At 55.8% G+C, this 26,892-nt stretch overlaps 9 protein-coding genes across 9 annotated transcripts; all 9 read right to left on the reverse strand.

The window, feature by feature from the left end:
- Positions 1-844: 844 nt before the first annotated feature.
- Positions 845-2,161, reverse strand: ColSpa_03636 (putative extracellular serine carboxypeptidase; the record flags this gene model as incomplete). Its single annotated transcript, XM_049269848.1, has 2 exons — positions 845-1,986; positions 2,074-2,161. 2 exons carry the CDS (start codon positions 2,159-2,161, stop codon positions 845-847), a joined length of 1,230 nt encoding a protein of 409 aa, XP_049125805.1.
- A 2,264-nt stretch (positions 2,162-4,425) lies between these two features.
- On the reverse strand, positions 4,426-5,251 carry ColSpa_03637 (uncharacterized protein; the record flags this gene model as incomplete). Its single annotated transcript, XM_049269849.1, has 3 exons — positions 4,426-4,677; positions 4,787-5,077; positions 5,156-5,251. 3 exons carry the CDS (start codon positions 5,249-5,251, stop codon positions 4,426-4,428), a joined length of 639 nt encoding a protein of 212 aa, XP_049125806.1.
- A 1,380-nt stretch (positions 5,252-6,631) lies between these two features.
- ColSpa_03638 (glycine-rich domain-containing protein 1) lies at positions 6,632-9,026 on the reverse strand (the record flags this gene model as incomplete). The annotated part of the gene is made up of 6 exons (XM_049269850.1): positions 6,632-6,691; positions 6,815-7,272; positions 7,389-7,448; positions 7,595-7,922; positions 8,005-8,569; positions 8,671-9,026. 6 exons carry the CDS (start codon positions 9,024-9,026, stop codon positions 6,632-6,634), a joined length of 1,827 nt encoding a protein of 608 aa, XP_049125807.1.
- An 88-nt stretch (positions 9,027-9,114) lies between these two features.
- ColSpa_03639 (uncharacterized protein) lies at positions 9,115-9,777 on the reverse strand (the record flags this gene model as incomplete). The annotated part of the gene is made up of 1 exon (XM_049269851.1): positions 9,115-9,777. The coding sequence occupies one exon, from the start codon at positions 9,775-9,777 to the stop codon at positions 9,115-9,117; it is 663 nt and encodes a 220-aa protein (XP_049125808.1).
- A 1,186-nt stretch (positions 9,778-10,963) lies between these two features.
- On the reverse strand, positions 10,964-12,829 carry ColSpa_03640 (hexose transporter 2; the record flags this gene model as incomplete). The annotated part of the gene is made up of 4 exons (XM_049269852.1): positions 10,964-11,395; positions 11,451-11,774; positions 11,831-12,617; positions 12,672-12,829. The coding sequence occupies 4 exons, from the start codon at positions 12,827-12,829 to the stop codon at positions 10,964-10,966; spliced, it is 1,701 nt and encodes a 566-aa protein (XP_049125809.1).
- A 3,148-nt stretch (positions 12,830-15,977) lies between these two features.
- ColSpa_03641 (alpha-ketoglutarate-dependent sulfonate dioxygenase) lies at positions 15,978-17,314 on the reverse strand (the record flags this gene model as incomplete). Its single annotated transcript, XM_049269853.1, has 5 exons — positions 15,978-16,181; positions 16,244-16,345; positions 16,403-16,774; positions 16,828-17,166; positions 17,228-17,314. The coding sequence occupies 5 exons, from the start codon at positions 17,312-17,314 to the stop codon at positions 15,978-15,980; spliced, it is 1,104 nt and encodes a 367-aa protein (XP_049125810.1).
- Positions 17,315-17,723: 409 nt separating this feature from the next.
- ColSpa_03642 (uncharacterized protein) lies at positions 17,724-17,906 on the reverse strand (the record flags this gene model as incomplete). The annotated part of the gene is made up of 1 exon (XM_049269854.1): positions 17,724-17,906. The coding sequence occupies one exon, from the start codon at positions 17,904-17,906 to the stop codon at positions 17,724-17,726; it is 183 nt and encodes a 60-aa protein (XP_049125811.1).
- A 4,253-nt stretch (positions 17,907-22,159) lies between these two features.
- Positions 22,160-24,164, reverse strand: ColSpa_03643 (uncharacterized protein; the record flags this gene model as incomplete). The annotated part of the gene is made up of 4 exons (XM_049269855.1): positions 22,160-23,044; positions 23,095-23,538; positions 23,609-23,999; positions 24,103-24,164. The coding sequence occupies 4 exons, from the start codon at positions 24,162-24,164 to the stop codon at positions 22,160-22,162; spliced, it is 1,782 nt and encodes a 593-aa protein (XP_049125812.1).
- A 770-nt stretch (positions 24,165-24,934) lies between these two features.
- ColSpa_03644 (uncharacterized protein) lies at positions 24,935-26,461 on the reverse strand (the record flags this gene model as incomplete). Its single annotated transcript, XM_049269856.1, has 2 exons — positions 24,935-25,497; positions 25,648-26,461. The coding sequence occupies 2 exons, from the start codon at positions 26,459-26,461 to the stop codon at positions 24,935-24,937; spliced, it is 1,377 nt and encodes a 458-aa protein (XP_049125813.1).
- Between the last annotated feature and the right edge of the window lie 431 nt (positions 26,462-26,892).

The following is a 26,892-nucleotide window of genomic DNA, read 5'->3' on the forward strand; positions in this document are numbered from 1 at the left end:
TCTCGGTGTTTGTCGAGGAAGCATAGCATGCGTTGGATGATTATGTTCTGCGGGCTGTCGACGGTTGACCCTTTTCGATAGTCGATAGTAAGAAAGGCATGTGCGGTTGAGGGGATCGTGGGGTTAACGAGGTGTAATTAGTAATGCGTCGACAAGGAGGAAACACGGAAAACAACAACACAAGAGGGATAAATAAACTCGGTTCTCCAACGTCTATGGTATGAAACTCTGGTGAATGATTGCTCAGTGACGCTTCCCGACCTTCGTTGTCTGTTTCTCCCCGTCTCTCGCCGCCTGGGCGGAAGCGGTGACCAAGCTGCCAAGCCATGCCGTCGTCCTTTGACGGGGGGTATACAGGTCGGGCGTGGGCAGGATATACCCTACCCGAGCATCCCAGCCCCGGCGGCATCAACCCCCCCATGCCTGGGGAACCGGAATCCTTCAAAGATGCTGGACACTACAGAAGAGCAGAGTTCGGTGGGTGTTTGGGAGGTTAAGGAAGCGAGGGTTTTGCACGACAAGGGCCCGTATGGCGGCATGCGTGGCGTCGCGGCAGGGCTTATGTTGTGCGATGCTTTGCCATGCAGCAGTCCGACGTCCAAAGACGCCGCAGGGTTGCTCAAGACATCGCAGCACGAGTGGCAAGGAAGATGGCAGGTAACCATGCGGTAAAAGTGGTATTATTAGTATTGCATTACAAATATTCGCCCAGCATCCGCAGCCGGGGCGCCATTTTCTAGTCCGTTATACATATCTACATACAAACACACAAGCCTGTCGTCTAAACCGTATGCACAGATGAAAAAAAACAGGCAACGCCGGTCAACCATGACGAGTGACCCAATTACAGCAGCATAGCAGCAAAGACGACCGCAAGACCGCCGACCAAGAGGCTGCTCTGCAGAGCCGGAGCAGCACCAGACGCGGGAACGTTAGACGGAGCAGCAGGGCCACTGGAGGCGGTGGGAAGCGTCGTCTGAGCGTTGGCAGATCCAGTGGGCGAGCTGGAGCTGGGGGGCAGTCTCGTCAGAGTCGATGAGGTACCGTTAGTACGGGTGATGGTGGTGTTGACAGCGAGGGTGACGGACGGGACAGGAGCGCTGGTGGTGAAAGTCGGGACGGCGGTGCTGTTCTTGGGGATCACAGGGATGTCGGACTGAACAGCCTTGCCATTGTCGTCGGTCTTGCCGTACTTGCCAACATTGTTGGAGGCAACGCCGCCAATGCTGGGCTTTTCACCAGCACCGATGACCTGGATGCTCTGCCACTTGCCGTCCGTGCCCTTGGAATACTCATACTGCTTGGCACCGGCCTTGTCGCCGCCGGCGTAGTCCCAGACCTTGAGAGAGCGGTAGTAACCGGCAAAGGGGGCCTTGTCCCACTCGGCAAGACCACCAGCCCAGTCGATGGTGCCCTGGGCGGTACCCTTTCCGCCAACCCAAGTGCCGAGCTTCAGCTGCATGGGCGTCTGCGGGTAGTTGCCCTCGGCCGGGGTGGCAGTGCGGTAGACTTGGCCGTCGATGGAGAAGACAATGGACTCCTTGGTCCACTCAATGGTGTAGGTGTGGAAGGAGGTCATGGGGTTGAAGGGGACCTCGTAGTAGCGGGCACGCGTGTAGTCGTTGATGCCGAGGGCATAGAAGTTGGTCTGGACATGAGTTTGGTCGGCGCCGACAAACTCCCAGTCGATCTCGTCGAGAACGTCGGACTGCAGGACAATGCTGGTAACGATACCGCGGCCGGGGGCAGCCTGGAGCTCGACTTCGACCTTGCCGAAGAAGAGGTAGTTCTTGGAGGTGAGGGTGGGCGCGTTGTTCTCCTCGAAGATGGTCATCTGGGCGCCGGTGTCGGCTGAGAAGGACATGACCTTGGGGTTGTACTTGACGCCGCCATCAACGATGAAGAATGACTCAAGGTCATCAATGTTCTTGGAGTTGCGGAAGTCATAGCTGGCGTCGCCGCCAAAAGCCGGGTTCGCAGGGCAAGCTGGCACATGTTAGCGTTGTGGAACTGAGGGTGGCAGCGGTCCCCCGGATCGGTGTAAGTGGGAGGGGCCAGAGTGAGGGCACTCACAATCGCCCTTGACGGGATTACACGACGAGAAGGTTTGAGCAGAGGCCAGGCCGGCAGTGGCCAGGGCCAGGGCAGCGTATCTCATCATCTTGACTGGTGGTGGCGATGACGGTGGTGGTGGTGGTGGAGATGTGTGGGTGGGTGTGTCTGGTGAGATCAAGGTGAACGAGTGGTGTTGGCTTGCTGAAGAACAGAAAGGGAAGAAAAGAGCGGAAGCCAGAGAAGTTATCGATGTTGAGCCGCAGTGAAGGGATGCAGGACCAGAGACGGCTTTCCCAAGGAGGAGGATGAGCCAAATATAGATGTTTGGGAAGGCTAGAGGTTACGAGAAAGGGATCTAGCGTAACACGGGGGGCGAAGCAACTAAGGAAGGCGAAAGGGGACCCAAGGTTAGGCTTGCGGAAACAAGAAACGAGAGGCTGGAGAGTTCTGGGACAAGGTGACTCAACCACCAAGAGGGTGAACAATGCCCTCTACCGAAGGCAGTGACAAGACGCAGAAAACGGGAGGGCAAGACACGAGATAGATGAAAGCAGGCGGCAAACGGGGTCTGGCGACAGTCGGGCGGCGGTTGCGCCGGTAATTGTAGCTGAATTCATCTCATCCGCCCCAAGGAACCTCCAAGAAAAGTCCAAGACTCCAAAAGACGGCTGTGCACCATGTTTCTTATTCTCTTCTGCTGCATTAGGGGCCGTAAGCGTAAGATGACACGGGTGGGTGGTCTCGTCTCGTCTTAGGTACTCCTTCCCACTGCCTGCCTGTTGCTCTTGTCTACCAACGGATCCGTGCTTGCCAAGAGCAACTTGCATTCATTGGCAGGAGTTCGACGAAGGCTGGGCAAGTAAGAGGGAGGAGCAGGCGGGGTGCAAAGGTGGGAAGGAAGGGGCAACGCTAACGCAGGGTCCAAAAAAGGTACACTGCGCGCACGAACATCGTGGAAAGGTACATCTCTCCGGATTCTCCCATCTGTGTTGCGCCTGCTCTTCCCCAGCATCCAGCCAGCTGGTTAGGCACGATTGGCTGTGGCCGCTGCAAGCGGGAGATTACCTCAGCTGCAGGCGCGCTTTCCTTACTTCCTGAATCGGTACGTACCGCAACTCTGCGTCGCTTCTGTCCGTATGTATCTTTCTACACCTTACTTATGCTGCGAGTGCTCTGTCTGGCCGCACCCCGTTTGCTGCGCCGACGCTTCTGCATCCGCCAGCTGCTGTTCCAGCCGAGTCCAGATTGGCGCCGTTTCCGTCTCTACACCATCTTCGTCATGTTGTTCCAGTTCCAGTTCCAGTTCCAGTCCCCAGCGCACGTCAGCTCAACTCAGCTCAACCCCAACAGCATCTCCCAGCCTCTGCATTCCCGACTGATGCATCACCACGACATCTCCTGAGGGGTTCCACCCGCTAACGGGTTGCTGGCACCGCATCGCCATTCCATTAACAGCATTCGACGACGCCAACGTTGCCTCCTTTCCAGCCCTCGGTCGGATTTCGTCCCCATCCAACAATGTCTCACGCTTAAAACAACATGAAGAAGTTATGACCAAGGCCATCTCCCCACCAGCGCAGTCTCGGCATGCTCGGCCGCAATTTCCAACTGGGTAACCGCTGTCGCAAGCGGCGCTGATGGCTCCCTCCCTCCGTAGACTATCAACTGCAAGACACACATACTGCGGTATGCGTCGGGCAACGATGATCTCCATCTTTACGGCACAAGCCATGCTGCCCAGCCCTAAAGCTCAGGGGAATAAGACCGATCGGGCTGGCCCAGATGCCAAGACCGTTGGTGGTCTCGTGTCGTGCGAATAGGACGTGTTCGGTCAAGCTGTGCGCCGAGATTGTTCTGTGCATTTGCTTCTGATGCAAAGTGATTTGAACCATCATTTGACTGCGTCGTCATCACGTCCGAGAAGAAGCAGAGCAGCATTCTAGCTCTTGGTTTTTTTTTTTTTTTTTTTGTATTTCTTTTCGAGGTCATTCTAGTGGTGACTGAGACCGACTAGCAACTCTTAGTCTGCATCTCTGTCTCCCTTTGCACGGCCTCAACAGCGCATACTTGCAACAATGGACTTGTCCCCCGTCGGCCCTTGCATCGATCCCTCATAAGCCGCGTAGCGGCGCCAAGCGAGCCCGTCCCGCGACCATCCACCAGCGCGTCCTCGGCGCTCCCGTAATCCATCTCCGATGGTCTCAGGCAAATTAGTTCTCTTAGGAACAAGAAGTGAATGGAAGAGTATGAACAAAAAAGGCCCAAACCATTGGTTTACTCGCTGATGATCACCAGACACGCAAAACCACCAGGGCACACCCGAAAATTCCCATCGCCCGCTCGTATCGAAGTTGCAAAGAGTCGCGTTGCTTAGCAGGTGTTCAGCATGGAGGTGAGGGCCGTCTTCTCGGCCGACGTGACACTGAGGGCCCAGTAGCTCTTGACCTGCACCCAGCTGCGCGCGTAGACGCAGTAGAAGCTGGACAGAGGAGGCTTCCACGAGTCGGGGCTCTTGTCGCTCTTGGCCTGGTTGACCTCGTCGGTGACTGCCCACAGCTGGGGACGCGTGAGGTCGTTGGCGAACTGCTCGCGCTTGGCCGTAGTCCACGATGCGGCACCGGACTGTCATCTCATGTTAGCATGCCACCCTTCTGCAATTGCATTGAAGCGCACAGATCCATCCCAACCGTGTGCACGACGATCGATCAGACTCTCAAAGGGGGAGACTTACGATCCAAGCGTTCTTCAGAGGCACCATGTGGTCAATGTCAACGTCGCTGGCCGCGGTCCAGCTCGCACCATCGTAAGGGCTCTTCCAGGTGCCGCTGGTGGCAGCGCAGGCAGAGTTGACCACGACGCCGGTGCCGTCGCGCTGGAGCACGGTCTCACGGGTGTTGCAGGCGCCGGAGACTGTCGACCAGTGGGGGAACAGGTCACGGTCGTACGTGTCCGTGTTGGTCCACGCACGCACGGTCAGAGCAGCAAGCTGCGTCTTGGCCGTGGCGGCAGTGGGGATGCCGGGCTAGAAACGAACGTCAGTCAGTCTGCAGGGTCTGTTGTGGGCTGGCCACAGCAATCAACGGGGTCTGCCGGCACATACGGGTGTGGGCATGGGCAACGGCTCGGCAACCGGCTCCGGGACGGGGGCGGCAAAGCCCGCGCCGGCGAGCATGAAAAGAGCGGCGGTAACCTTCATGGCGACGATTGGCGAATACTGAAGACCGGAGCGACCGAGCGAGAACAAGGATGAAGGCTGAGAGGTGTAGTGAACGGGTAGCTTGGCACTGACGATGAAGTAGGACAGCCCTGAGCGGGAGATCTGCCGTGGTTTATATGTTTTGTTTCTCTCCTTCCTGTTTACCTCAACAGTTTTCCTGACGTCTCCTCCATCGGCGGGTCGCGATAGTCCCCGAGCACAAGTTTCCTTCTGCTCAGTGACCTCAAACTCCGCAATCACGTCGGCTGCTTTGCCGTCGAGCCAGTCACCATCCTTCCCGACCCCACGATCCGTCTACCTGCTGTCTTAATCTCCAGCCCGACCCTCCAGGAACCCGCCGACGATGCGGCATTGGAGTCGATGAAACGGCGCGCTTCTCTCAAAAGGGACACTGAGCCGGTTGCGGTGCGACTCAAAGCAGACGTCTTGTAGGGCTTCGCAGGGGGACCACAGGGTTCAGCCGGCGAGCTGACAGCTGTGTATGGCCTTTATCTCTGCTCTTATTGGCGGGGTAATCTAGCATCATCCATCCCCAGTGCCGATGCACGGCGGTGGGCGTCCTCTCCCGCGCTTCCAACCTTAAGCCAAGTCCAAGACCAGCCACTCACATCTCCCGGCACCGGCACGTTATCTTATCAGTCCCTGTCAATCACCTGCGAAAGAGGGACATAGTTCAGGCCATCAGTCAATCTTGTCCTTCTCCGCTGCACGTCAACCCCCCCTCCATGTCCCGGCTCCTTCGACAGTTGCGCACGGGGCCTTCCACGAACCTTCCTGTTTGGGGGCCAGCTGCCGACGATGTGTGGTCAAGAGTGAGTCTGTGGTACGCAACGGCGAAGATAGCAACCTCTCAGGGCCCAGAGATGAGCAACTCGGGCAGCAGCTGGCAGCACGAGTAACGAAACCTAATGTCTCACGCCAGACGAAGAGAGGCAGGTGGGCGGAAGCGTAGATCCGTGTCACCACTGGGCCAGACGCAAACCTGGGGAGGCCATCTCGAAAGCTGGTTGGATTACTTTTACGACGGCCAAGCGAGGGCTGATAGCGATCGTCATCCACAAGCGGTGTACACATCCGCTGCTCGACCTATCAAACATACTTCCCGCCATATCTCGAAAGGGTTGAAGCCGTCCCCATAGGTCGGCCCTCCCATTACTCGCGCGAAGCGGACCTCTCCAGTATGACAGAGACGCAAGCCCACATCCCGACCTCCGATCGGACCTTGCATCTGATTAAGCTTAAGCTGCTGCAAGTTACGAATTCACACACGCGCATATCAATGGAGTGGCAGAGCTCCGGGCCAGAGGGCTTCCCCCTCCCTGCCACGGCTTATCGACCTTGTCTTCAGAACCTGAACGCTCAAACGCCTGATGTTGTACCCATTCCTGTACATCCGGCGTTCCCGCCAAACCAGCCGCTCTGCTGACGTGTCAGTTGAACTCCGAGGGTAAAGAAAAACCTCGGCATCGATAAGACGGAGACCGGGGGGATGGATATATCCCGCAGAACGTGGTAAACTCGTCCGAACGAGGACAAACTCACCCCAACGCAGCCAGCTGAGCACATGCCAAGCAGCTCGGAGCCGCATCCAGTGGCTCCACCACACGTTCCCGTTGCGCAGCTGCCTACCGAGCCGGGCCCTATGTTGACGAAGCCCGGCGGCGCAGGATACATGGCGCTCGTCGTCGCAGCGGCCAAGCCTGAGGCCCAAGGCCCGTCTATCACAACATCTTTCCCCCAGAAAGGCGTTCTGTCTTCGCCCCGGGGGCCCATGCGCTTGCCAGAGTCGACCTTGAACCTCGTGCTCGCTCTCTTGCGCGCCTTGGAGTGCGTCTCCTCCAATCTGTTGCGGTACTCGAGTCGTAGTGGGCGGGTGGTCGCTCGATGGGCTGTGGTCTCATTGGTGTGTACCGCTGGGTGCGACGAAATATGCGCCGACTCGACCGTGGGAGGCATGGGCACATTGTTAGCCTTAGCGGTCGCATGCCATGCTTCAAGGACTGCGTCAAGGCAGGGTTTGGTAAGTAGGTGTGATGGGAAAACAAAGTTACCCAAGTACATAGGTAGGATGCGGGAAAGGGGGGAAGGAGTGTCAAGGTTGCGGGTTGGTGCTCACGCTTCTCTTCCTTGCCAATGCTGAACATCTTGGTTGCAGGCAGCGCCATCACCCTGACAGCTAGAGATAAGGCATGCACCGTCAGTAAATCGTAACGATGTTTTGGTCGGGATGCGCCGACACGCGAAGACGACTTATATCGAGACCATGACAGTTTCGATTGCAAGTGCCCGCTAGCATAGCTGTGGGTGGGTGGAAGAACTTACTTTCGCAGTACCAGCACTTGCACTGGGCGTAAATCTCGCCAAACCTTTCCTGGTATGTCTTGCTCGTCCACTCAAAGGCCGTGCTCAGCTTATCCTCGTCAACCTTGTCGTTGTGGTCGACAAAGGCGCTCGTTTTGGCGAGGGTGAAGACGAAGTATGACTGCGGGGAGAGCTGGTGCGTGTGCCACGCGAGGTCGACGTCGAGGGTCGGGACGGCCACCTTGCTCTTTGTCGTTGACGCGATGGCGACGATTTCGACGAAGCGGGCGTATTTCTTGAGCAGATCGGTCATGAGATCACGGGCCGTCGGAAAGTGCAGCCAGTTGAGCTGGAGAGGTCCGTCAGTCTGGCTCTCCGAGAGGAGCACACGGTACCAAAGGTAGGTACGTAAAGAAACGAGAACCTCTCACCTTGCGCATCTTCTCGGTGAACGTCCCCTGCCTCATGACACACCCCACGAGATCGATGGCAAAGGGCGACGAGTTCTCCCAATAGCGCGACATCATCTTCCTCGTCTGCCGCCTTCCATCCAAGCTCAAGCGAAAGTCCATCACTTTTTTGTGGCTGTGGCGGTTCATCACCTCCCTCAGGTTTTTGGAGTCGGCGAACTTGCCCGTGAACTTCTCCTCCATGTGGTCCCGGATGGCCATCATGCCCGGCGCCACCTTGCTGCCGGGCCGCAGCATCTTGACGACCTCAACTAGCAGCCCGCGGCGCGCGAGGCGTGCAGGGAAGAGCCGGTCGGGACAGCCCGCCGACTTGCTGTTGTCCGAGTCGTACTGGAGGCGCTTCGGCAGGCCGGTGTACAGATCGAGGATCGTGCCTGGCATGGCGTGGCCCGAGGCGATGGCGGCCTGGACGTCGTTGCGGAACTTGGCGGCGCGGACGGACTCGTGGGTGATGGTGACGGAGCAGGACGGGCAGGTTTGGCTCAGGTGGCCGTCTGCGAAGCCCTCGCCTGCGATGCTGGTGGGTCTGTTCTCCTGTCAGGAACTTTGTTCTCTGACCGAACAACCTCGAAGAGGCAGTCGGGTGTGGCTGGTACAACAACATTCAAATGAATGGCAGGTGCTTACTTCGTTCCCTTGTAATCCCTCGGCTGGCCGCACGTCGTCCACGGGACGGACACCATTGTCGGGCACGAGGGGCACCGGATCTGCTTGGTGTCTGGATCGTCCTCGTTGCGCCAGGCGAGGTTCGTACGGGCCTCCCACTGCGCGACGCAGGCGTCCGAGACGACGTAGTCGAAGCCGGCGCCGGTTATGGCCTTGTTGACCACGGGCCAGGGCATGCCGGCCGCCCAGAAGGCGCCGTGGCCGTAGCGGAGACAGTCCTTGCTGGCAATCAGTTGTGCTCTTACCGCCACGATGCCGATTGCAAGAGGGATGAAAGGGGTCTCAAATACCTCGAGATAGAGCCTGGGGTTGAGCATGTGGGCGTGCCAGACCAGCAACACATCTGCGGCACTACGTCAGCCAGTTGCCTCATATTCAGCCGCGCCACTCCCGAGCATAGAACCGTCAGCGATGAGCAAAGGGCGTCCTACCCAGCGGCGGAAGCATGTCCGCGTTCCACGCCATGGGCTCCTCGCTCGGGAACCCCTCGTACCGGTCCCTCCGCTCCTCGCTCGGCTCGACCATGTCCCTCTCCAGCAGCATGTCCGGCACGAAGCTGCGCCACCACGCGGCGTAGCGGTCCGCCGCGCGGCCGACGTACACGGCCCACCGCTTCTCGCGGAGCTTGACCAGCACCTCCGTGTTCAAGCTCGCGTCTCCTCTGCCGGCGCCGGCGGCTTTGCCGTTGCTGCTGCTGCCGCCGGCCGCCGGTGAAGCATTGGATGCCTGGGCGCGCCTATCCCAGATATCCCAGAGCCCGTCGCGGTAGCCCGTTTCGTTCTTGAGGCGGTTGAAGGCGGCCAGCAGGCAGAGGTGGGCGAGGCAGGTGTCCTCGTTTGGATCGTCGCGGGGGTCGGTGCCGGGCGGGGTGGGATCAAGGTCCAGGGCGCCGAGGGCGGCCGAGAGAGCCTGGGGGTCCGGAGGGCTAGCGTTTGAGGTAGCGCCATATGCCGGTGGAGGGGCCAAGGCCGAGGTTGACAAGGTTGCGGGGCCGGACGCGGGCGTGGATCCGGACGCGGGGGCGGGGTCCTCGCCGGCTTCTCGGGGTTTGCTCTTCCATTTCCACATGGCAGCTGTGACTTCACCCTGTTTTCGTCTCGAGGCTAGTTATATGTAAAATCTAAACGTTGGGTTGACCTTGTTGTCGCATGCGTGCCACCCTCAGATCGGATTCGAGACCTGCGATACTATCTAAGAAAGAAAGCACGTTATCAGATCACTAGGAGACACGCAAGACTGCGCCACGATGTGATCAATCTCAATGTCCGGCACTTTAGCACCCCGAAAATGTGGCAGCGCATAAAGTCGAGAGAAAGCTGGACCGTAAGCGCCCGCCCAGCCGCGGAACAACGGCCCCGGGCGCCGAGGGGGTGGTCCGCCCGGCGAATGAGCCGTGGTGATGGCGGTGCTGTGACGCTTGCTGATTTGCGCCGAGACGTACCCGGGGGGGGGGGGGGGGGGGGGGGGGGGGGGGGGGGGGGCTCGAGACGAAGGGCCAGCGACAAGTCTATCAGCGGGGAGGTTTGAGAACGGTCGAGACCTGCTCTTCGACGACTGTCGTCTGAACCGTATCCGTCTCTGCTGATTGCTGATTGTAGCTGGCAAAATGTAAAGTCCACTCGGTGAGGGACGCGCTCCATGATAAGAGCTGCTTGGCTAGACCTCAACGGGGAGGGGGGCGATGTGACATTGCCCACCCCCCAATGGCACGGCGTCGTCGGACCCCGCAGATGGCAATCGCGGGGAATGCTTCAGCACCGTGGCATGGGGAGCGGAGCTCTGCATCCTTTGCGAGCCAAGCGAATGAGGGCTTTGGCCTGCGGGATGAGGCGAAGTCTTTGCAGCCCATTAGGGGTCCTGACGCGATCGATTCCTGGAGCGGTGCTGGGGTGTGGACGGCTACCATAGCGCATGGGGATGGTTGGCTGTCGAGGCACACGTATGCTGAACTCATTGTCGTCATCATAGCACGTTGAACTGTAGACGCGGCACAGGTTGCCGGATTACCAAGGACGAGTAGAGTAGCCTTGCCAAATGTTGGGCAGCATATTGTAATGGAAGATCAATGCGGTCTGGTCAATTGTTGACAAATATAGAAGGTTATATTGGTATTGGTATAAACGCTAGAAATCATGCGGCTGATTTAGTCCGCTTCAATGTGCCTCAACTCCATGCCATGCAAATCATTATGTAAAAAAAACCACTCCCAGGGACCCCCCATTTGTGCCTACAAATTGAGAAAGGGATTCCACGATTAGACTCTTTCTTGGTGAGAGGTACCGTTGACGCCCTTGGACTGCATGCCCTCGCTCTTCTCGCTCTGCGAGGCATTCTCGTTTGCGATAGCATCCAATTCGGTACCTGCCTGCTTGCGGATACGGTGCATCTCCTCGGCGGAAGGCGGCACCCATTGAGTGCTCTTCCAGGCGGCAACACGCTCCAGATACATGGTGTCAATCTCCTCGAGGGTGCGACCCTGACCCTCAATGACGAAGAAGTAGACGATCGCGGCGCCAACCAAGTTGCAGCCGGCAAAGACGTAGCCGTAGCGGAAGTCGATCGCCCCGGTGATAAAGGGTGAGAAGAAACCAATGAAGAAGTTGAACATCCAGTTGCTGGCCGTTGAAAGAGCCATGGCCTTGGCGCGGTAGCGGGAGGGGAAGAGCTCGGCTTGGATGGTCCAGATCTAGGGGGGAGTTAGTGTCTGGTATTACATTTTGTGGATGAGTGTCAAAACTTACCATAGGACCCCAAGTGGTCGCAAATCCCAAGATGAACAGGGCAGCGAATACAATGAGAACAATGCCAGGGCCGACCGTGCTCTGGGGGTTTTCCTGGTCGAGACTGAAGTGACCAACAGAGGCGAAGACCATGAAGCACATGAACATCCAGATGGCACCCGTGATGAGCGACTTGCGACGTCCAAAGTGCTCGACGATGTAGAGACCGAGGAAGGTGGTGCCGAAGTTGATGACGTTGAGGATGATTTGCGTGATGAAGGAGTTGATGTTGACGGAGGCGAAAATGGTGGTTCCGTAGTAGAAGAAGTAGTTTGCACCAGTAAGCTGTCAAAGTTTGTTAGTGTTGTGGGCTAGAAATGACACTTGGGTTCAGTCCATACCTGCTGGAACATCTGCAAACAGCATCCCAGGGCAATGCGGTAGGCCATGCGGGGTGCCTTGAACATGCCGGTGAACTCTTGGACGGCATTGCCCTTGATCGTGGACTCGGCACGGAGCTTGCTCTCAATCTCCTCGAGCTGGACATGGATGCTGTAGTGGTTCTCGGGTGCACCGTAAACGCGGCAGAGAGTGCTCTTGGCCCGCTCAATGTTTCCCATGCGGTAGTCGAAGCGAGGGGTTTCCGGGAAGGCCAGAATGCCCACGCCAAGGATGATGGTCCACAGCCAGCCAAGACCAATGACAATGCGCCACGACCCAGAGCTGTGCTCGAGGTGTGTGACGGTGCCGTAGTTGAAGCAGGCGGCGAGGAAGATACCCAGGGTAATGAAGAGCTGGTATGCGCACACGAGAGCACCACGAATCCATGGCGGAGCCGTCTCGGCCTGGAACATGGGGACGATGAGACTGAGGGCGCCGACTCCGAAGCCGGCAACGAAGCGGCCTATCATAACCTGCTCCCACGCTCTCTCGGCGGCGATCTGGATGACGAAGCCGATGGAAGTGATGATACACCAGAAGGAGATGGAGTAGCGGCGTCCGAAGCGGTCGGCGATGGGGGCGGCACACAGGGCGCCGATGAGAGTACCGATGGAGAGGAGACCGACAATCAAACCGGAGCGGACGTTGCTGAAGTGAAAGGTGCCATCGGGACCGGCCTCGCCGAAACGTTCGAGAAAGTCGGGCATCTCAAGGAAGCCAGAGACTTGGCCAGTGTCATATCCAAAGCTGAGAGATTGTCAGTGGCTGTTTGTATGATCTCTGATTGTTGGGCCTACTTACACCATGCCTCCCATGGAGATGAGGATGCCCATAGCCCATGACCGCCCCGTGATGCGTTTCAACGGGGAGTAGTCGAGATGGGCGAGGTCCTGGCGGGCATCGCTTGCCTTTTCCGAGGCGGGATTGTACTTGTCGAACTCAATCGTCGAGAAACCCATGTTGCGCGACGATTTGCTTGTATTGGGGAAAGGAGAGGTGGAAGAGGCTCGATGATTGATGCCAATGATGGTTCGTCCGAGACAATAATGAGAAGTTCTTTGAAGGGGCACGGCGGGCAGTATATATGCATGTTTCGGTCAATCGACACACGACACAGGCACTGAGCACCACCAGCAACGTGGTCCCGTAAAACACGACAGTTTGCTGGGGGACCAGAGAGCATGTGGGAGGGCGTCCCGGTAGCCCAGGGGGTGTGACGTCAAGGAGAGGACCGAGGGCTGTGTGTCAATGGGGGAGAGACGAGGCAGAGGTTGAGTGTCCGATGACTTGGGACGGATCATGGGCTGGACAAGTGTGGATGGCACCGAGGTGCTGCCGTCCGGGGCCTGGGGTCTCCAGGTCGAGAAATCGGTCCGTTCCCCATCATTCTGGTATCAGGGACAGGAGATGGTGAAAATTCGAGTGAACCTGTGAGGAGAAGAACCATGGAGATTGGTTAACGGCTGGCGTGGCATGGGGGTGGAGGGGCGTGCCAGATTACCAATGCGGCTCTGGGGACAATGAAATCATGGTATTCTGGGAACAGTGGGGATGACGAAGGGGAGGGGACGTAGGCAGGTATACCATAGTAGGCAGTGTGGCCAGCGATGGTTCCTAGAAGCAGTGGGCGGTCTGCCAGTCTGCTCTGTCAGGATGAGGACGGGGAGCGGCTGAATGACGTTGGTTGATGGAGGTGGATCTCGTAGAAACAAGAACGGGAGGGTGTGAGATGATGTAAACTGCTAGAGCGCGGAAGTTGGAGGAAGGCAAGGGGAGCGACGAGGGGGACCCGCTGTCGGGTTCGATGCATGCCCGTCTTGCATGGCGAGTATCTTTTGTATGGCAGTGCTGCGGGAAGATACACATGACCACGGGCTGAGGGTGTGACGGATGGGCCGGGTCCAGGGTGCGGTGCGGGCCAGCGAAGGTGTGGAAGCCGTTGTTCCAGTTTGCCTGGAGCGTCTCTCTCCCACGGGGTTCACAGGCTAGAGAGGAGAGTTTGTGGAGAGGAAAAGCTGGAGAGAAAGATGTCAGAATCATCGGCTGCGCCTGGACTCTTCTCCAGTCATCGCTTGACCATAATCACGACACTGTTCGTGTTGTAACTTTGATCTAGAAGGAATCCATCGAAGCCATCGTGACATACCCCAGCACGACCTGGCGGCATGTACCTCGACAGCCATGATTGTACTGCAGGGTACATGCGTCAGGTTATCAGGTTCCTTGCATCCGCCGACAACACGCACGACGGAATCCTACCGCGGCTCGTCTGCAGCCTGTCCATCAGTGGCCTGTCGAAGGCTTTCCGTAGCGCATCGCCAATCACTGCCAAGCGGCTTCCCGGCCAGGTGGATCGGATCTTGGGTGCCAAGGGCTGTTATTCCCAGCTTGCTGATCGACGCCATCCTGCTGCTGCGACCGACACCTGGCTGCATTGGGTGCCATTTCCATCGTGGAATTCCTCCCGGTTATCTCCCCCCAATAACCCCTTTGCCCGCCAAGTACGCAAGTACAGAAGCTAAGGCCCAAGAGTCCAAGACCCGCTGACCTCTCTACTGGGCAGAGTCTTGGGAAACCGCCAACAAGCTCTTTCCAAAACCAGGGTCGAGGAAATCTTGATTGAACCACCTGCCATCTCTGTTTCGGCGTCTCCTTGCCTCTTTCCTCCTTGGGTGCTTTCTTTCCTAGGGAGTCACCTGCAAAATCCTCTTCCGGTCTCCGATCGCAGACCCGCTTTCGGCCAAATGACGTCGTCAAAACACCAACAACCGGTACGACCATGACTGCGCAGCAATCGTGACGCTCCACGACTCTTCGTCTTTTTTTCGTCCATGGCCTCTCTTCGGCGCTTCTCCCTCCTCACCCCCCAATGTCTCCAGTCAAGACCCAGATATTTCTCCAGAAATCTCCAGTCTTTTTCTGTCTGTCTGGACTCTCTGCTGCGTGTCCTTCCCCAATCTCCAGACTCGCTTGCTTCTTTCTACAGGTCTAACCGGCCTGTCGGTCGCCGTCCGAAGCACTCTGCAGTATCTGCGCCAAAAAGGCATCCACGCGCCCACGCAATCCGCGCATCCACCCGACAAACTCTCGCCGTCTTCCCCTCGGGGCACCCAGATTCCTCCTCACTGCGCCCGTTTTTTTCCTTTTGGTCGATGGGGCTCTCGGGGTCTCCTCCGGGGAACGACATGCGAATCAGAGGTGTCTCGCCGCCTCCGCTGTTTCGGCCTCCGCCACCCTCCCGTCGCTGCCAATCACATCATCATGACACGCCGGGTTTCTCCCCCTTTTCGGGTCGAGATTCTCGTGGGCGGTCATGAGGCTCCCCTGGGGTCCGGCAATGCCTAACGGGCCTCGGCCAGTGAGTCTCCACAATTCTATCAGTAATTCCACTCGCCGTGGCCGTGAACCGTATTCATCGTGTTGGCCGGACACGAACATCGGCAATCCAACGTTTGGCATGGTGCTGCCCACTCTCCACTCTCATCACGCGCCGCGGCTAGAACCCCCAACCGCCATCACTATGAAAACTAACGACGGGCCTGGATGAGAAATCGATGCTCGATAATCAGGGGCGATTCCCCATATTCGGCGATAGCATCTTGCCCCCCGAGTGACTGACTGTGACTGACTGTCGGGATCAGGCACGTGCCCGGGCCCCCAACTTCGCCATCCCACTCCAACAGTTCATCTCCATTGTAATCCATATCCCACGTTACAGCTGGACATGCGTTTCTTGATAATCACGGTTTCCCACTTTTCTCGGTGGCTTTACGGCCCATTTCTCCATTTGCTATGCACGAGATAATACCAGACGAAGCCACGCACGGGTCGGCTTTTTTTATCCAGAGACCCCCCCAGTGTCTGGTTGATACCGGGACTTCCTGGCCAGATGGCGCGGGAGCGTATGGCCCGCCGTGTTTCCGCCCGCATCAATCATTCTTCCCGTTTCACTTCCGAAGCTTCCATGGCAGTCCCTGCTCTGCCGGAGAGCCGCGAGAAAATTCCAATGTCTCTGTCGCAGCCCACAAGCACCTTTAGACTCATCCACATTGCGAGCCCAACAAGTATGCGATCCGAGTGCAAACAGTCTAGATGCTGTTATGCGACTCACCACGTGGATTCCAGGCCGTTCGCCCCCGTCGGCTTATCCGCCAGCGTTGTGATCCGGAACCCGTGCCGCAGTCCTTCCTGCGGGTTGTGGACGTTGTAGTCCGAGATTGCCGTGTGCGCCGTTACGCGGTTGTCCCACAGCGCCACAGTTCCCTCTTCCCACTTAACGCGCACCTGGAAGTCTTGGCCGTGGTTGATGTGCTGTAATACTCGTTAGCGCCAATTCGTGCAAGATGCGGAGTTGTTGATTGATTTCCGCTTACCTTGAAGAGCAGCTTCAGCAACGCATCCGACTCCTCGTCTCGAAGTCCAATGATTCTCTTCGTGAAGCCGGGGTTGACGAACAATGCCTTCTGGCCGGTCGCCTAGAGACATGACTGTGAGTAGGCCAAAACAATGCACCAGTCTTTGAGATAACCTACTGGGTGGATGCGAACAATGGGATGCTCTGATTTGACCGGCTCCCTCCTCACAAATTTTCCGTCTCGCCGCGCATTATCCGCCTGAGGAAATCCGCTGTGCTCTGCTCTCAACCCCTCAAGGAGCGTCTGGATCGGCGGCGAGAGTCGCGCATACGCCGCCGTCTGAGAAACCCACGCCGTATCGCCGCCGGTCTCGGGCACCGAGAGCAACGTCAGGATCGTGACGCCAGGCGACTGGTGCTCGTATGAGACATCAGAATGGTACCCGATGGTCGAGAGCTTGTTGCTCTTGTTTCGATTGCGGTACTCGTTGTCCGGGCCCAGATAGATATTGTGGAACTCCAGATGGTCCTTGACATGGGCACCCACGGGCTGTTTCGGGCTCGTCAGTCATACTTTCATCAGCAGATTCCGAGAGAACGAACATGGATGTGAAGGGGACCAAAGTATCGCCCAAAGTCCTTCTGCTTGTCGATGCTGATGTCCTTGAAGTCCTGGTTGCGGAAGACGACGACGCCGCGCTCGGCAATGAGGAGCGCGAGCTCGTCCTTTTGTCTGTCGTCGAGTTGCGACAGCTGGAGGCCCCTGATCTCGGTTCCGATGACGGGCGTCAGCTTTGTTGCCTTGATTCCTGCGTTGTCCTTGGGGAGCAGGTTGGGTTTCTCCTTGTTTGCCGCCAGCCCGCGATCCGTGAACTCGAAAGGCTGCAGCGGAGGGAACGATGTCTTTTCGTCGTAGACGGGCAGGTACTGTGAGTACTTGTACTGTATGAGTCTCAGTATCTTGCTTGTCCGCGGGTCATTCAGTGATGCTGAAAAAATGTACCTGGTCATGGATTTTGTCGTCATAAGCCAAGGTCAGCTTGACGGACGCCGCCTCAGCCTGGGTCTCTGTGGTCGTGGTGGAAGACATTGCGCCTGCTCTCTTCTCTCGTTGCTTAATGATGTTTCTTTGTGTATATTCCCGACTGTTTCGATCGAGTCTCGCTCACGGAGACTGGAGCCTTAATTCATGACGAACGTTTTTAATATCCTCGCGAATGCTGAAAGCACACACGCGAATCGCCATCGCGTCAATCGGCGGGAGATGGCGAGCACTGGAGCCATCCACCTCACGGTTCACGCCATCGACGCTTGCATGCGGGGAAGTCACGGATAAGAGGCCCTCGCTCGCATATATTGTCAACATCACTGGTCGCATCGTCCGGAGGGCGTGCGTTGCATCATCAGGATCGACATGCTAATCTTTCGGCATCGAGACAATTACCTCCGATGCAGACAAGCTTTTGGGTCGAAGCTGGGCAGCAGAACGAGCACATTGGCTACAGACGGGCGACAACGCCGTCTCGCTGGGAGTAGTCGACGCCGACTTGCGTGGTGCGGTGTTTCGTGATCTCGGCAGGAATGGCATCAGGCTGGTGCTGACCAACGGCAGCCGAGGCGGGACCGTTTCGGCAGGTTTCTTTGCTCCGTGGTGCGGTTCTGGCGCCGGTGGAGACCCACATCGGCTCCGGAAACCCGTTATGCGCGAGGCCAATGGGAAAGCGAGTTGGATCCCACACCCCATATAATTCTCCAACTTTCAGTTTTCTCAAAGGGCATGACATTGAGATGTTTGATGGAACAGCTCAGTTGTAAAGAGAAGGGGTATCGCTTGCTGGTTTCCAGCTGTTCCCGCGGAAAAGGCTCCTGCATAACCGGCCATGTGTCATGCAGCCACCTCCTACTACGGTATGCGAGCGCGTCATATGTCGTCTGCTTTTAAGCACTGCATTTTTAACCCACCCAAAGGCCTTGTTGGCCTTCGCAACAAACCAATGGTTCGTAAGCTGGCATGCTGGGTGACTGGGTCAGGTGCTACGCCGCTCGGTCATGTTCGGTCTTCTGCCTGCCTTGGACACCCACGACTAGGAAGATACGCTCTTTTCTGCTACGACGCGGTTGGAAGACCCCGTGCGGCTGGTTTTTCTCAGCATTAACTGAATGGCAGCCCTTGATTTTGACTTGGTTCCGGGGCGCTGCATGTAACTCAAAGTGGACTACATTTTCCTGTTCTGGGGAGCCGGGGCTGGTTTGGTCCGCGGGTCCCTTGAGTTCAAAGAAGCTCGTGCATCGAGTCAACACCTCTCTATTCTTGTGTTTAATGGTAATCCTTCAAAAAGCAACCTGGCAGATGGCTTTATTTGGACTGTGATTCAATGGGGACATTTTTTTATCAGTCAGATGGGAATTCTATAGCTGTCGCCTTGACACGTTGGTTTGTGGGAAGATGGACAGGACTCGAGATGATTTTGGTTGTCAGAAACTTGTAGGACTCGATTTCACTGTAGTTTTAACCCACCCCAAAGGCTCCCGTTAAACGGGAGTGTGGTTCGAGTTGCTTGGGTAATTACACTGCAATTTTAAACCCCCCAAAGGCGTTCTTTGTGTGACCACTCCATTTGGGCAAGCCCCACCGCAATCTGAACCCAGCCAAACGCTCAACGATGTACAATGCTGCACCATTCTGCACACCAGTACCGATGACTTTTACACGAATATTACAAGCTCAATATTCCGGCAAACCTGATAGTGTATTGTCTCGAGATGCGCAACCTGTTACCTAGGCATCAACAGCCAAACCCAAGCCCTCATAAAACGGTTCCATAAGAGCATCTCGCCCCAAAAAATCCGAAACCGTCTTCATTTCGGGCTGGCTGCCTCCTCTCTCAAGCACGCCGTAGCGATACTTGCGGCCTGCCTCCTGACTCATAGGATCTCCCTTGAAAAACGTGCTGAAGATGTCCTGCGCGTAAACCTTGGAACTGCCACCGTAGTTGATTAGCCACGCACTCCCTGGATCTTGACCGAGCAGAGGGAAAACTTGCAAGAAGTAGCCGTAGAATCCGGCATCATACTCGTCCATCAGGTACCCGGCATTGGTGTACCCGTGCCCCACTCATCACCCTCACCGAGCGCGGATGGGTCGTCAGTTGGGACGATGTTCCTTCGAAGCTCGGTCCACAGCTTTGTGAAGTTTGAGGATTCGACCGCGTCCTGGCTGGAAGGTTGATGGGCAGCCATATCGAAAAGGCCGATGAAGAGCTGCTGCAACGAGCTCAATGCCTCTCCAGCATTCTTCGCTTTCAGTAGACCTTCAATCACATCCTGTGGGATCTTCTCCGGCGGTTGCTGCGCTTCCCCATTCCCTTCCAGCTCCCGCCAGTCTTGAAGGCATCCCTCCGAGAGGTACGAGTAATGCCGGCTCAAGCCCCTCAATTGCTCCGGCGCCCAGCACCAGTTCTCCAGCATCTGGCTCGGCGCCTCGCCAAAGTCAACAACGGTACCCATCGGTCCGTGGAACCGCGCGAGCTGCGTGCGGGAGACGAGGTCGTGTATACCGTGGCCCAGCTCGTGGAAAAGCAACACCACGTCGGAGTGGCGTAGGAGTGTTGGATGATTGGGCGACGCAGGAGTGTCCAGGTTGCATATAAGGGCTGTGGAGGGGCAGATGCGAGTTCCATCTGAATTAGTGAAGCCCTATGTGTGATGTTAGTATATGTTATGCCTCTATAGGTCAGTGACAAAGGCCTACCGGGATTAGACTAAAGTTTGCGGGATTTCCATGTTTCCCATGACGTTGGTAAAGATCGAGATAGAGATAACCCAGAAACCCGCCGCCTTCGCTCTCGGCGTCCCATGCGCAAAAGACTTGAACGTCTTCGTGCCAGACCACGTCGTTTCCTTTGCCCGTAGACGACAGCTGGTCTCTCTTTTCACCCGTCACCTCGTCAAACACCATACCAAAGAGGTGCGCAAAGATGTGCAGCATTCCTTCGACTGTCGGCTGCAAAGGGAAATACTCTGAAATCTTCTCGTGATCAACAGACCACTTCTCTTGTAAGTAGAGCTTATTGCAGTACAATACGTCCCAGACGAAGTACTGCCCATCAAAAGTCTCGCCCCGGGCTTCGACGTCGCGCCGTTTGATTTCGAGGCGACTCTCACGCTCTGCCTTCCCGGCTTCAATCAACTTCGATTTCAAAGACGAAAGAAAAGTATTGACGCGCTGAGGTGATTCGGCCATTTTATCCTCAACGCTAAGGGAGGCGTGATTGTTGTAGCCCAGGAGTTGAGCGGCTTCGTGGCGGAGGACCATGACTTCGTGGAAGATGGCGACATTCTCCGGACAGCGGTTTTCGAAGGCTACACGGACTTTCTTCCGAGTCTCGGGGTTGCGTACAGCCCTAAGAACGGAGGCGAGGTGGCTCGGGATCTTGATACGGAGTTTGCCCTCATTTTCACTACCGGGCTCCCCTCTATCGAGACGGGCGAGGGAGTCTTGTGAGTATCCATCAAGTTCGTCCAAAGTGAACCAGACGGAAGCATCGGTCTCGACCAAGTTCTTGGTAAACTCTGACGTCAAGCTGTCGAGCCTGCGTTTGATTTCTCTGAACCGGTCCCTTTGGGAACCAGCCGGGATACGGAGGCCGTTCTTGACGAATTCTTTGTGTTTCTTATTCAAAAAGTTCCTCTTCTCGGGATCCAATCCCTGGGTGGCATCGCTGTTGTTATAAACGGCATCGACGAGACGAAACATGCCCTCATTCATCGAGCATTCGAGCTCGAAGTCACGGAGGATGTTGCGGGCTTCGGCAGAGGCGGCACGAACTTCAGAGGATGGAGATACGGCATTGTAGAAGATGAGGAGGGTAGATTCCAAGGCTAGTGCATTTTCTGCGTGCGAAAGCGCAAGGAGGACGTTGTCGTAAGTTGCTGTGGAAGGGGGACGGAGTCCGCAATGGCTTGCTGGGCGGCCCGGGATGCCGAGATGAGGCGATTGATATCGGCGATGATTGAGGTTGGCGTCGCTGTGAAAACAGGCGGCTTCTGGGGAGGAATGCGGGGTTGTGCTGAGGAGCCGGCCATTGTGGAGATTGGCGTCGAAGGTTCGGAGACAGATCTTGAGAAAATGAGTTGGTTTGATCAGCTCTTGGTTGAAGCCGGAGAGACTGAGGCCAGACTCCTACATATATTATCAGTTGAGGAATCCAGGCAGCTGTTATCCGAACTAATGTTCAGTAATCGAGGAAGAAGCAAACGAAATAAGAAGGCCGTTGGATGGTTGACGCCGATGTAGTGTTGGTTTCAGGACTAGCTGTTGCGCGGTTTATGGTTCCAACAACATTCTGGCACACAACACCCGCGTTGATTGTAGGTGCCTTCAACCAACAGCCTGATGCGATGAGATGCTGAAACGTCAAATGCACGATGCAGGTGGCATTTCCAGGCACCCAATTGTTTGTGTATTGCCAGTATTCCAGGCATCACTCAATTTGCACGCTTACAACTCGATACATAGAGTTCAACTCGCGCAAGGTCCGGTACTCGGCACAAATGCCCCATATCCGCGCCGGGGTCCGGGTTTAGGCGCTAGCACGGCTGAGAATGGCAGCGGTCCATCTGCCGCATGCGTTCCACTCTTATCAGGCAGCATGATTCTGATCTTATACTTATCACTGACTTCATTAGATTGACCGGTGCCTGCCCGGGTAGTCTACTGACAGGGTCCGGATTGCTAAGTAACCCCGATCTCCCGTCATACTGTGTAATGCTGCTGCCTGAAGAACATATATGGAGGTATAACGCCCTTTCCAGTTCTACTCTTCACATTGTGATGCTACCCATGAGCATGAAAGAATAGTAATGGTGGCTTACCAATGTGCTTCTTTGTGGCCAAGAGACAAAGACAGTGTAACTAGGGTATAATGATGGGCATTTAAGCCTTACCTACCAACGACGGCTCTGATATGCCCCTTTCTGCCAAACCCCTCTCCCAGAACTCAGAAGTCTCTGTCAGGTTCCGCCTCAATGTCTTGGCGCTCAAATGTTTCGTGTACCGGTCGACGGCCAAAATAACCAAGAATATCAACGCGACGGTGGGCAAGGTGGCGCTACTCTTGAGGTACGTGAAAATGAACTTCTCCGACGCTGCACCAGCGGCCAGCCCGGCGGCCAGAAGGGCAGCTAGGCCTCGCGTCGTAATGGCCGCCTTATCGAATATGTTGAGCGGTCGGTCCTTGTGCCTGGTAATGATGATGAACACAGCGAATAAAGCCACAACAAAGAGGAAGGAAGACCAGTAGTAAATATACACAGTCGAGTACGCAGGGTGTGCCACCTCTCCGATGTCTTCGCCTCCAGACGAGCTGACGCCGTTGTACGATTCGAAAAGCACGCCGAGGACGCGCTTGGTGAGGATACGAAACTCGTCCGGCAGGAACAGGGAATCGCCTCCTGTTGTGTTTGTTACTGAGCAGACGCCGGTGATGTTACCGACCTTGTAGATCTCTTGGTAAATAAGCGGAACCATGGCGCGCGTTTCAGCGCTGTCGGGCATTGTTAAGCCATTGAATGAGGTGACAATGGAGGTGGTCAGGTCCTGGCCGTCTTGGTTATTGGTGACGCAGGCTTTGCGTACATCGCTGAAGAAGTCGCCAAAGTAGCTCAGAACCTGCCACGCCAGCGCGATTTGCTGGGATCCTTCGACGACGCCGATCATGCCGAGATGGAAGGGGAAGTGTAGGACGGCCCAGATTTGCTGGCGTACTGTGCCGAACTTGCATTCCGGGGGGTTGTCGAAGTAGAGCATCCAGCAGAACATCTGTCAAAGTTAGAGAGAGACAGAAAAGTCTTGGTGACATCAAGACGTACAAGGATGAAGACGATGCAACCAATAACAAGACAGGCGTCTAGTCGCAGCCCAGTGTTCCCCATGATGATGCCGATGGTTTTGGTTGCGCCGATAGCGCCCTCACCAATGATTACGAGGGTGAAGAGGCCCATTCTCTCCGTCAAGTGCGTGTGCTTGAAGCTAAGGTTCTTCCACACAGATGATATGCCCAGGGTAATCGCAATCTCTATAACTAGGATGATGTACCAGACGTAGTAGATCCCCAAGCCATTGCCAGACTCGGGTGAGAAAGCCGGCGTCATTGAGTAGAAGGACCCGCCGGAGAAGATGAAGAGGACGATAGTAAGGGAGAGGGGCCAGTTCAAAGCTCTAGTCTTCTTGCGCACGAAGTGTAGGGCAACGGAATACTGCGCAACGAGCAGCAGACGGGTTGCGAACAGGATATTGCATAGCAGTTGGAAGTTCTGGTGGCTGTTAGTTCAACATAATCCGAGCCTTCCGCCGTGAAGACACCAGCAGTGACGGAAAGCATACCGCGTTGTTGTGCTCCTTCGTCCCGGGACTAAACGAAGACCCTACTAGCGCGAACCCGACAAACATCAAGAATTGCAAAATCTTGCACATGCGCTCGTACCCGGAGTCGATAGAGAAGCGGACATCGTGCAACGTGATCTGGAACCAGGTGAACCAGATGATGCTGAAGAAGCCGAGATAAGCCGCGAGACTGCCTAGATTGGTGATGGAGTGCATCTGCGTGAATGTCTCGAGATTCGCGACGAAGAAGAGGTCGGAGAAAAGCTCGATGGTGTTTGCGTTGTGCCGCACAAACAGGCGGATTTCGCCCGTTTCCTTGTCGGCGGATGATACGGGGGACTCGATCCAGGTTAGAGGCGTGATCTTTTCTTCCTGGAGGTATTCAAGACCCCTGTCAAGAGACGGAGTTTTAGCTGCATGAGGCGACAGAGCATCGAGATGCGTTTTGGTTGATCATGGTCATGGGAGAGATGAGAGCGAAAGAGACAACTCACCAACTGACTGATGAACTATCAGAATCGACCCGGCGGACCTGGCTGCTCGGGAGCTTTGCCATGGCTGGCGGCGATGATGGATGGCGGTAGATGCCTAGTGAGAACGGTTGGTTGTCACCTACGTTTGTCTTGCGAGTCCGAGGAAGAGGTTCGATAAGTGGGAGAGCAAGTGCGAAAGGGAGGGGAACAAAGAGTGGTTAACATGGTCTGGAGTTCCCGGAGGGGGCGTATCCGGGAACCAGCTCAACCCAGTTATCCCGACGATCCGCACCATTCTCAAGTCCTTTGCCTCCGTAGGAGAATCGCACTAACGAGTCATCTCCATCAAGAATTGCCGTTTTGCGAAGGGAGACGGGAGGACATTGGTTTTCTTTAATGTTTAAGGTTCCGACTTCACCACCTAGCGGCCCCACAAGTGGTGTTACTTCGCTCTCGGTATCGGTCTCGGTGAGTTTAGGGGTCAACTGTATGAGTCGAGAATGGTTTGATTATTAGAGAAAATGGCCTGCATATATCTACCGACAAGTTCTGAATGTTGCTTTCCACAACAGAATCGTTGCTTTCTAGATGTACGGCGGGGGACACGAGTGACCCATAACCAGCGAGTTTTGATACAGGACTCGAGATCGATTTACATCATGACCATCTTTAAGCCTTCCTGTAGTGCTAGTCGTGATATTCCTCTACATAGCGATTCATGAGTTTTATAAAGAGGATGCAGCCTGCTGATACTTGATTCGGAAAGAACATGGCCACAAAGCTCGCGAAAACCATATAACATCATCAAAGTAGGTTCACCGAGAATCATAATCAACGACCCAAGACTAGCCCCCTAGACGCGCGACGCGCCCACAGCCACCGGGGCTACCGAATCTAAAGCTACGGGCGCTAGGCTTACTTTGCTCAATAATCCTGACAATAGGGCGATCTCCCTCCGGTCCAGTAGATCCAGCAGCAGTGTCTCGATATCGACTGCTAGTTCAAGAAGAGCCGTGGCCGCGCCGCCCACGTCGAGATCACACTCTTTACGAGGCTGAACAACCGTGACACAATCGACAATATGGTCGAGGTTTTGCCGCAGTGCTTTTGCCAGCGGCGGATCGCTGAGCGGCTTGGCAGATTTGGTTGGTGCCTTGACCAAGCGGTATGTGTCGATGGCAAAGCGGTAGGTGTCTTGGGCTGCTTCTTTAAGGGCGGCTTCGTTCTTCCAGGCGACCGATTCTGGCCAGCCTCTTTCCTTGAGACGGAGCATCTGGCGCAGAATAAGACTGGCGTTGTTGCACTTTTCGCTTAGACCACTGTCGAGCAAAGTTTCGTAGCGCTGATTTGTGGAGATGAGGTGACTGACGCAATTTCTTATATCGATCAGTGCTTCAGAATAGAGCTGTTGGTATTCTGGTATATATCTTATGTTGCTGCGCCTGGCTTCACCTTGGCCCGGACTCATTGGTGTGGGAGACCTTGTAGATCGTGTTGCTATGAAACCAAGTTAGCATGTCAAGTGCACGGCAAGCAAAGCGTAGAACAGCAGGGACATGGTCTCACCTGTACGTGAGGTATATGCCTGGCAACGCTCCCTCAATTCGTCCATCCACAACCTATCCTCCCAGTCTTTCCGATACGCGCCACAAGCTTCAGCACCAATCAGGATGAGGAGCTGCCTCAGAAGACTAACATGAGAGTGATAGTTCATCGCGTAGCTCGGATGGAAGCCATTGACCTTAAGAAGATCAATGAACCCGCGATTTCCTTCATGCCGGACCCTCGCTATTTCTGGCCATTTCCGAGTGCGTCCAAACTTCTCCCCAACCCCAATATTCTCGAACGTATAGGAAATGCCCTTGACTTTCGCCCTCCCAAAAGGCATCATAATCTTGCCCGCGCAGAGAAGAACCTTAGGCTCCTTGTCACAAATGGTCGCGGCCGACGTACGAAAAGCGTCCTTCAGCCTAGCGTCGTCAACATCATTGTGGTCTTCGGAAACATACGGTAACAGGTCGACAACGGCGATGTCCTTCCGAAAATCAAGGGTCCCCCGGGAGACCACGGCGAATATGTCGTCGAGGGCGCGGAGAGTCTCGCAGTCATTGATGACGGCATCGAGGCCCTTTCCGAACGGGTGGTTACTCCGGGGCTTCTGTAACATGATGGCAATACCGCCCTTCACAGGCGGGCCCGCCAATTGTGCCGTGACTTGAATCTCGGCGCGAGGTCGCTGCAACGACCGGCCTACTTCCTCTATGCGGGAGACATGTGTGGACGGCTCGGTCGCATTTTTAGGAACAGGCTTGAAAAGTCTCCTGATGCGGTGATCGACGGCTACGTCGAGGCAGATGCTGGTCTGCGTATCTGATGCCATGACTGGTGCTTACAGGGTGTATCTTGATATTATAAAGGAGAAACAATCTCATGCAGCTATTACGGATTGGACGAGGGAAGACCAGCACTTGGGCCGTCGACTATCTTGTATTTGGCTTGCACTGTCATAACCTGGAATCTTCGAGTGAGTCCTTAGCGACTGAGACGGCATAGCCCCTCATGAGGCAGACTCAGCTCCTGCATGGCGTTCACTGGATTGTCCTTTGAACCAACGTTGTGGCCTGAGAGTCTATTCCTCAATTGGCCCAGAGCTTCGCCATGTGACTTTTCAAGCAGGATGAGATGCAATACCCATGCAGGCGGAGGGGTTTATATTGCTTGTCGCGATACGTGATTCGCCCATTAGGCGGGCGTCAAATTCATGGCCATTTCCGTGCAAGCCACCCGCTTGGCTTTCATATCTGTGACCAT

The sequence above is a fragment of the Colletotrichum spaethianum genome, assembly GCF_022836535.1.
Source record: "Colletotrichum spaethianum MAFF 239500 DNA, contig07, whole genome shotgun sequence".
NCBI lineage: Eukaryota > Fungi > Ascomycota > Sordariomycetes > Glomerellales > Glomerellaceae > Colletotrichum > Colletotrichum spaethianum.